General features: G+C 49.6%; 2 protein-coding genes across 10 annotated transcripts in view; one reads left to right on the forward strand and one right to left on the reverse strand.

Moving 5' to 3' along the window:
* LOC137425176 (ERI1 exoribonuclease 3) overlaps window positions 1-10257 on the reverse strand; it is a 317378-nt gene that overhangs the window by 277788 nt on the left and 29333 nt on the right. The window lies entirely within an intron of this gene.
* Window positions 1925-4849, forward strand: LOC137419191 (protein FAM200C-like). Its single transcript, XM_078773078.1, has one exon. The coding sequence runs from the start codon at window positions 2891-2893 to the stop codon at window positions 4670-4672; it is 1782 nt and encodes a 593-aa protein (XP_078629204.1). The 5' UTR covers window positions 1925-2890; the 3' UTR covers window positions 4673-4849.

Genomic DNA, 10257 nt, shown 5'->3' on the forward strand with positions numbered 1-10257 from the left:
ATGGAAGCAATGTTTCTTCCAGAATGGCCCTGTACTTGAACTGGTTCAGGTTTCCATTCAGAACAACCAGGTCAGTTTTGCCCCCTGCATGAAAAGCAGCCCAAACGGTCACCCCACCACCTCCAGCTTGGACTCTTGGCACTATACAATCTTTGTTGTAGGCTTCATGCACTTGGCTGCGCACTCGGACGCGGCCATCTTGACGATAGACCAGAAATCTAGACTCGTCACTGAAGATCACGTGATTCCAGTGTCCTGGCTGCCATTGGCGGGGCTCTCTGGCCCACTGCATTCGGCGCTGGCGGTGTTGTCTGGTCAGGTGTGGCTTTCTCAGGGGATGCCTGGCACGATAGCCTGCTTGAACCAGTCGTTGGTTGACTAGCCTTCTGGATACAGGCACATTTGTCAGTTGCTGCCACTCAGCCCTAAGCCGATTAGCTGACTTGGTACGGCCATTGCGGACTAACAGGTGCAGCTGGCGATCATCCCTCCTTGCGGTTCTGCGGGGACATCCTGGCCTCGGTATTGGAGTAGGGACACCCCTCTGAGCATTTTGTTTCAGGATCTTTGACACCTGACCTTGAGTGATGCCATACTGCTGAGCAATAGCACGCTGTTTCATGCCGTAATTTCGTAAAGCCACCACTCCATGACAAACAGCATTGTCGAGTTGACGGACAATCTCCAGAGGAAGCTGCAATAACATTTGGAGACGTGCAGCAGTTGTTTTCCACTAATACAGAACGCAACAACCCTTGTATAGCCGACTGTGAAGCCAATCATCAAATGCACCTCTCCGTACATTTTGCCACGCCACCTGTGATATAATCCTGTTGTTGACTTCTTGCTGCGACAGACAATCAGTGACATGGTTCTTTTAACAAATAAATCACCAAAGTGTAAAAGAAACTCACCAGATTGATATACTGAGTTAAGAAAGTAAACCCAAGTCAAGAAAAAAAAATATTCCATATTAAATGCCAAGTCTGTGTATATATATATATATTGTTGCGGATATGAGAACTGTATATTTTTTTTATTGTGTGAATTGTTATTACTAGGGCATGCCCGTACTATATATAAGCTAGGACGTGCCCGTACGTGGGTGCCCGTTCCTTGCCAAAAAAAAAAAAAAAAAAAAATTTGTGTAGGGGTGTGTGTGTGTAAACATCCTAGGGCGTGCCCGTACGTGGGTGCAAAAAAACATGCGTGCAAACAACAACAACAAAAAAAAACTTTGAAACCACGTGGCAGTAACGACCACAGAACCCCCCCCCCCCCCCTCTATTTACATGAATGGTTTGGTCCATTCGCAACGACCACAGAACCCCCCCCTCTATTTACATGCAATGGTTTGGTCCAAAGCGAACGGCTTGCAGTGTTTGGTAAAGAAATCGCCATAGCTCGGTAACTACTTCTCCGATTAATATGAAACCTTGAAAAGGCACATCCTCGGGTCCCCAGCAATATACCTGGCAAGTTTAAAGTATATCGGACCGGTAGTTGTCGAGAAACAGCGGTCACAGACAAACAAACAAACAAACAAACACACATACAGAGATTACTGGAATTATAGATAGATTGTTTATTCTGCGCCCCCCTGCCTCCGGAGCTGTGTAAAGGTGAAAGGGCATCCCATAATTAGTCCACAAGCATACACGTGGACACGGGTTTCGCCTCGAACCCACAAGCGTGGACCAAAGCGCTAGCTTGGAGCCGAACCTCGACGCCACCATCTACCTGGACCCTCCTCTGCCGACCCGTACCATCCCTGCCTTTCCATCCTTTTGTGTACGTGAGTTTGTTTTGTGTGTCTTGTCCCTGGGTATAAGTAAGCTTGTATAAGTTAATAATTGCACTGTGTCTTCTCCTCCTTCTGTCTTTATTTTCGTATTTTTCCTCCTTCCTTGGTTTCTTTGGTCTTGTAAATATTAGTAATAAATTATATTTGTTCTTCCTTACCTTCTGGTTTCCTCACATCCGATCGTCTTAGTGATTTCCCCATTGAATACCTGTGGCACGATTTGGCCAACGTTTAGAATCGGGTCTAGTTCTGTTAACGGTTCGAGCCGCGGGCAGCCATCCGCTCGGCAAATAACATCTCTGTCCACGGTCTCAAACGAGGTCGCTCACCTGCCTCTCCGGAGGGAGCTGGGCAGCTTCAGGACTCACGTCGGTCAGTCATAGATAAGGGGATTAATCCCCCCTTGGTAAGGGAAAAAGGGCCGACGTTGAGATCCGCAACAATATATATATCGAAATACAACAACAACAACATGCATTTTAAGGCCATTTTCCCTGCTAGAGCGGGGGTTAACCTTGCGGTCCCCATGACAATCTTCTCCATTTTAAACCTATTTTCTGCATCTCTGCTTGTTTACCCCCTTGCCCGCATTTCTTCTTCCACCATCTTTAGCCAAGTCTTTCTCGGTCTTGCCCGTCCTCTACTTCCTTCTACATTCATTTCCATCACTCTTCTCCACCAGTCTCTTTCATCCTTCCTCAACACATGACCAAACCATCTCAACCTGTTCCTCTTCACAGCATCAATCACAGGCTCTATTCCCATCATATTTTGCAATTCATCATTTGTCTTCCTCTCTCTCAACGATACTCTGAACATCCACCGAACCATTCGCATTTCCACCCTTTACAGCCTCGGTTCTTAACCTGTGGGGCGTGCCCCCCTAGGGGGGCGTGAGCAATTTTCAGAGGGGGCGCGGGACGGCAGTATAAACGTCTAAATAACCCCAAACGGAAATTATAATTCCCCTACTGAAAAAAATTAATTAACCGAAAAGATAGCGCCTTATATAATTCCTAGTTTGTTTCAGTCTCAACTAACACTTCTTTTTTTCTTCTGACAGATTATTAACTGGAATCAAAGTCAATGGCAATGAGTGCGCAAAAGAGGAAATACCAAGACGAGTACATCAAGTTCGGATTTGTGGCACTTCAAAAGGGTGACGCAGAGGTTCCTCAGTGCGTTATATGTTACAAGACTCTGAGCAATGATGCCATGCGGCCAACACGTTTGGAACGCCACTTGAGGACAACCCATCCTGAACCAGCAGACAAATCACAGGCATTCTTTGTGGCGAAAAGGGAAGCCTTGAAGCGAGCTAAGTTGGACAGCAGTGGGACATTTCGGCAACAGACGTCAAAGATCGTTGAGGCGTCCTACGAGATTGCCCTGCTAGTAGCAAAGAACAAGAAGAGCCATACAATCGGAGAGACTCTCATTAAACCGAGTCTACTGCGAGCGGCAGAGCTCATCCTGGGGAAGGATAGTGCGAACAAACTCTCGGCTATCTCCCTGTCGAACGATACCATCAAGGGACGGATCGATGAAATGTCTCAGGACATCAAAGAACAAGTGACTGACCAGATAAGGGCCTCGCCTGTCTTTGCCATCCAATGCGACGAAACGACAGACGTGGCTCAGTGTTCTCAGCTGCTCATGTATGCTCGTTTCATATTAGGCGACAGCGTGAAGGAGGAAATGCTATTTTGTCATCCCCTGGAAACTTACACGACAGCAGCGGATGTCTTTGAAGTGGTATCGAAGTTCTTCGAAGAAAATCGACTTTCATGGGACGCGTTGGTAGGTGTTTGCACAGACGGAGCTCCGGCCATGCTTGGCTCGCGTTCGGGTTTCGTTACGAAGTTGAAACAAAAGAATCCCTCTGCTATTGGTACACACTGCGTTATCCATCGTGAGTCCTTAGCATCTAAGACCCTGCCCGCTGAAATGAGGGATTTCCTGAACCTGGCTATCAAGGTAGTCAACTTTATCAAAGGTGGAGCCTTAAACAGTCGCCTGTTCAAACAGCTGTGCAAGGACTTGGACTGCGATCATCAAGCCTTGCTTTTCCACACAAACGTGCGTTGGCTTTCGAAGGGAAATATGTTGGGGCGAGTCTACGAGCTGAGGGAAGAAGTCGCAACATTCCTAGACGTGCAGCGGAAGGCGGATCTCTACAAAATGTTCCAGTCCCGAGAATGTCAACTGTCTCTAGCTTACCTCGTAGACATCTTCGAAGCACTCAACGGTATCAACCAAAAACTGCAAGGGAAGCACATAAACATTATCACGCAATACGACGCCATTCGAGCCTTCATGGCTAAACTCGACCTCTGGAAATGCCGAATGGAGGCCGGAAACAGAGCTTGTTTCCCAAACTTGGACTCTGCCGTTCCGGACGGCCTTCTCGATTCAAAGTTAAAGAACCAAATCATCGATCATCTGACTGAACTCAAAGCGGATTTCATCCGCTACTTTCCTGACTTGGACGAAAAGCGAAAGACCTGGAAATTCATCAGAAACCCATTCCAATGCGACGTAGCTGATGTTTCGGACGAGGTCCAGGAGGAGTTTCTGGAGCTGAAGTTCAACTCCTCGGCTGAGGATGACTTTGAAATTCTGGACCTGGAGACATTCTGGGTCAAGTATCTTCCTGTTTATCCTCTGATCTCGCTTCAAGCTGTTCGGATTCTGACGATGTTCGGATCCACGTATCTCTGCGAGGCTGCATTCTCCGCGCTGGTCGCTGTCAAGACCAAATACAGAAGCAAGCTGAACGTTGAAGGAGATCTGCGCTGTGCTCTTTCTGGCACGCGACCACGAATTCCGGATCTGATAGCTAAGAAGCAGTGCCAACCATCTCACTAAAATTTAGTGAGATTTTTGGCATTGCTTCTTTAGTGACTAAATTGTTGTTTCATTGATTTTGCGTCCTTTGACGTGACATTTCAACAAACGTGTTTTGTGTAGTTACCCTTTCCTTTCATCGATCCGTGCCTTGAGCTTGTTTGCGTTTTGATGCAATAAAACGAGGTTTGTAATCTCTCCTTTGTTATTTTGAAAGAACATTATCTGTTCAGGGGTACCAGATCCAGTGTTTGAAATAAGCCAGGGCCCGCCAGGGCCCGGCCCTGGCTGCCATGCTTAGGGCCCTGGCTGTTAACAGAATCTACGTCAATAGCCAGGGCGCAGGGCCCAGCCCTGGCTGGCTTCAATATCAACGAACAAACCCCTCAGAATGCACCACAGAGCACCTAGAATTCAAAAATTTCCTGGGGGGGGCCATCAAGACCCCCCCGGCGAGAGGGGAAGCCCCTCTCGCGCTCTCCCCAACGAGTGGCTTCGTCTGATGTAGGTGGAGGGGGGCGTGGAGACGACCAACAATTGCTAAAGGGGGCGTGACACTAGAAAGGTTAAGAACCCCTGCTTTACAGCCTTCGTTGCTGCTCTACGTTCATTACCCATGTCTCACTCCCATAAATCATAACACTTCTCACACATGCAGCATACACCTTTCCCTTCAACTTCAACGACACTCCCCTCCTCATCAGCACGCCAATCAGTTCCCAAAACCTCTTCCATGCACATCTCACTCGAGCAACCGTTGCCGAGTCTGATCCACCTTCTCCATTCAGCATGTCTCTGAGGTAGCATGTCACATGTAAAAGTAAAAGTTAATTTTCCAGATCATTCTCAAAACCAGTCGTTCCATTTTTGTTGGGTTTGACTCGGGGACGAGTCTGACGAGGGAGAGGGGTAGTGTTGCGGTTTTGAGTTTTGTACAATAAAGGTTAAATTTCCCCCTCAATGTTTAGTCACACTACAACACGTAGCCTCGCGATAGTTCAGTTATTTCATAGTATGTGTGAGAATAGTCCTTTTCCTGTGTTAGTTTTGCATTGAGTAGAATAATGAGAGTAGGTCCTTTTCATACTTCCATTGCCTTATGCCGCCTTCCGCCTCTTTGTGCTGCCTTTGGCTTTTTGGCGCGAATTGACAAGAGGCGGGCCTGGCAGGTCGGGTCGGGACCGAATGAGGACGGCGAAGAAGCTGACGGTAAGCGCAAGCCGCCAATCAGGGCTCAAAGGGAGTGGCTGCGGCAATACGTCACAGGGCGTGGTTGGAACGTTTGAGAGAGAGCTAAGGGCGTGTCCATATAACCCGTTGCGCAAAGCCCCCACGAGCATCGGGTTCGAGCAGTTGGCATTGAAGAGCGCAGCAGAGCAGCAGTTCGGAGCAGGAGTTGAGTGCGGAGAGGTTCGAGTATTGATGAGAGTTAAGAGATCGGAGAAAGACGCGCATGAACCGGGTAAAAGCGCTCATATTAAAGTGGACGCTCGGGTGAGCTTAAGGCCGAGCCTATATTGCATTGGGTTACGCGAGTGATAGCGCGCTGGTTACTAAACGCGCTGTGGAACCGCCCAGCCGCGCCGAGAGACGCGTACATTTCCCACCTTCCTGCCTCATCTGCTGCCTTTTGTTCGAGAGAAGCGCTACGAGGACCTTTTCCACCACCTGCTTGCCATCTTTGCGTGACGTGCTGGGACCGTGGAGAGCATGGCGGGCCGCCGTTCCTGGACGACCAAGGCAGCTTGTGGACACCATTCTACCTGCAATTCCCCTGTGTGAGTGTGATCGAGCCCGAGTCTGGGTTATTATAAGACTGGTTAAGTTCTGCTCTGTGTCTGCCTTCTACCGACTTGTACATAAGTGTAAATAATAATTAAATTGTGTTATTCCTTTTATTCGACCGTCTTGTGTTTTCCATCATTGACTAAGCATGGTACGAATAGAACCGCTCCAATCGGATTCCAATATTAACGAAAACTGCACGGACCACGTGGTACGCAATCCGCTCGGTGCACTCAATTTACACGTGGCTCGTGTGAGGCTTGGTTCCCCGCTTCCGTGGCGGCGCAGGTATTTAGATACGTGCAAGACTTGGTCCTGAAACCCTACCTTACATTTGCCCGGAAGAGGCGTTTCAAGTCTCGGTTACGCCGGCCCAGATAGACCAAGGGGCTTAATCCCCCCTTGGTAAGGGGATGAAGGGCGGCGGAAACCCGTAACAATATATACAGCAATACCCCGGCCTAGATCATTAATTGGTTCCATAAGCCGTGACGTAACTCGGTTTTTGACGTAAACCGGGCGTAATGTCTTAAAAATGCCTTAAAATGAAGACAAACACCATAAAACTAGAGTAAATAACTGGAGGAGGCTGCGGCTTCACCCTGAATCTTTGCCGCTCCCCGTCGGGAGTCCCTCCGTTGTTTTCTATCGGTCGGGCCTTCTCCTCGAACGGGGTGACCGGCACGGACGTGTCGACCGTGAGCGGGCTTGTGTGCCGAGTGGCTCCGCGGCCCACTTCACCACGGCGTGCTTTACCCAACGTGTCTGAGCAGTTTCACCAGTGGTCGTGTCGTGTCGTCTGTGACGAAGGAACGAGCTCAGGGTTCCGTGAACCCGGCCGACCCAGGGATCGACGCTCGCCTCCGAGTCGTGGGCATGCCCCGTCTTTCCTCGAGTGGCCGAAGTTGCGTGCTTCTTTTTTTTGGACGATGCGATATCCGCAGAAACGACGACGTACAGGCAGGCATTTGCGAATCCATGCACATGTGCACATGCAGTCATGCACGCGTCGATCGGTCCGTCGACGCCAGATGCCGGCGAGGTGCCCGACGAGGCAGCCCGGCTCGAGGCATGGCACGGTCGTTCGTTTCACATGGGCCAGGGCCATGGGGCCTGACCTCGTCGTGGACATTGCACACTCTGCACGGTGACGTGACGTGACGTCTGCCACGGACGGTCGTCCGAGCCGGCATCGTCGTCATGTTTCGCCCTTGTTAACCCCCTTGCCCGCATTTCTTCTTCCACCACCTTTAGCCAAGTCTTTCTCGGTCTTCCCCGTCCTCTACTTCCTTCTACATTCATTTCCATCACTCTTCTCAACCAGTCACTTTCACTTGTGTATATATATCAGCGCACTCCCACTCATCGTCCCAGCGCACCTAGTCACGGCAACGCACAAAATCGCACCTCCTGCCTGCGAACCCTGGCTAAATCACCTGAATTCATCCCCGCTGTTCAAAACAACATCAGGCTCACCCTGTTCAACACCCGGTCCCTCAACAACAAATGCCTCATCCTGAACGAATACATCCTGGATAACAAACTGGACTTTCTCTGTCTCACCGAAACCTGGCAACAACCACTGGACTACTACACGCTCAACCTCAGCACACCCAATGGATATTCCTACGTCAATAAACCACGCTCGGAGGGCCGAGGTGGTGGAATTGCCGTTATCCACCGTCAAGACATCAGGACCAGCCTCATCCCCATCGCCTCATCCTCATCCTTTGAACACCTGGCTTTTAAACTCTCTGGTCGCACGCAGTCAGTCATTCATGGCTGTCGTCTACCGCCCTCCCAAACCACACCCATTATTCCTGTCTGACTTCTCCTACTTTCTGACCCAGCTATGTTCCCTCTCCCCCTCAATCCTCCTCCTTGGTGATTTCAATATCCACATGGACTCCACTGACTCCACAATAACCACTGACTTCACTGATTTACTCACCTGCTTTAACCTCACTCAACATGTCAACTTTCCTACGCATATCCGTGGTCACATTTTGGACCTTGTCTGCTCCACTGGATTAATTTTGCACCATCTCTCTGGCTCCGACCTCACCCTCTCTGACCACTTAGCCATCACTATGACCATCAACATCCCCACCCCAACACCAAGACATTATCGCACTATCAACTTCCGTAAGCTAAACGCTCTTTCACCTACCTCATTCTCATCCACCCTCTCTGAAAAAATGTCCACTTCTCCCTTCATTGACCTCCACACCCCTTCCGACCTCACTGACTACTACAACCACACTCTCTCCTCCTGCCTTGACCAGATTGCGCCTGTAAAAACCAAAACAGTTTCTTTCACCCATTCTGCTCCCTGGTTTACCCCTGAACTCCGCCTGATGAAAACTCGTGCTCGCCAACTTGAAAGACTCCGCAATAAAACAGGTCTCACAGTTCACTCCCAAGCCTACAAGGACCACCTACAACACTACAAAGATGCCCTCTCCCACGCCCGCTCCGCCTACTACTCTCAAATTATCCACTCTGGCTCCGGAAACCCAAAAGCACTCTTCTCGACAATAAACAAACTCCTCCGCCCCCTGGACACCACCACCCAGTCATTCACAGTAGACAACTGCATCTCCTTCCTTTCTTTCTTCCAACGCAAAATTGACAACATCTACAACAGCTTGACCACCGCCACACCCGCTCCCCCTCCAACCACCTGCCCCCCCCTTATCCTGCCTTCCCCTGTCTCAATTCTCCCCGGTCTCCCCTACTGACCTCTCTGAACTCATAGGAATGAAAACTGCCACCTGCACTCTTGACCCCATCCCCTCCAGCTTTGTCAAGGCCTCCCTCCCTGCTCTCTCTCCACTTATCATTGCAACAATAAACTCCTCCCTGTCTACAGGCATCGTCCCACCATCCCTCAAAATTGCTGCTGTTACCCCCATTCTAAAAAAACCTGGTCTAAACCCTGACACCCTAAACAACTTCAGACCCATCTCCAACCTACCCTTTCTGTCGAAAGTTTTGGAACGCGCTGTAGCCACTCAACTCAAACATCACCTCTCTGCCAATAACCTGTATGAAACATTCCAATCCGGATTCCGCTCCAACCACAGTACTGAAACTGCTCTCCTCAAAATCACCAACGACCTTCTCCTCTCCTCTGACGCTGGCAACCTCAACATTCTCGTCCTCCTCGACCTCAGCGCTGCCTTTGACACCATCGATCACACCATCCTCCTCACCCGACTTGAATCCACCTTTAACGTTACCGGCACTGCCCTCTCTTGGATTAAATCATACCTCTCTGACAGACACCAGTTCATCTCCATCAATAACTGCAAATCCCCCACTGCTCCCCTCCCCCAAGGTGTCCCCCAAGGTTCAGTTATTGGCCCCCTCCTCTTCATCCTTTACCTGTCCCCCCTCGGTCACTTAATCCGCCGTCATGGTCTCCAATTCCACTGCTTCGCCGATGACATCCAGCTTTTCATCTCCACCAAGTCCGTCTCCACCGACACCCACTCTATCCTGACAAACTGCATCTCTGAAATAAAATCCTGGCTTCAAATCAACTTCCTCAAACTTAACTGTGATAAATCTGAAATAATCATCATTGGCCCAAAAACGCTCACAAAATCCACCCATAACTTTGCCCTCAACATCGACGGTATCCCAGTATCCACCTCCCCTCTCATCCGGAATCTTGGCGTCATCTTTGACCAAACCCTCTCCTTCGACAAATACACTAAACAGATCACAAAGACAGCCTTCTTTCACGTGAAAAACATCGCCTGTCTCCGCTCATCCCTCTCCTCCACGGCTGCAGAAACCCTCATCCATGCCTTCAT

Source organism: Myxine glutinosa, chromosome 1 (assembly GCF_964187855.1).
Source record: "Myxine glutinosa chromosome 1, kmMyxGlut1.1, whole genome shotgun sequence".
NCBI lineage: Eukaryota > Metazoa > Chordata > Myxini > Myxiniformes > Myxinidae > Myxine > Myxine glutinosa.

Coding starts and splice junctions, on each gene's coding strand:
- LOC137419191 (XM_078773078.1), top strand. CDS start 2,891: ATGGCAATGAGTGCGCAAAAGAGGAAATACCAAGACGAGTACATCAAG.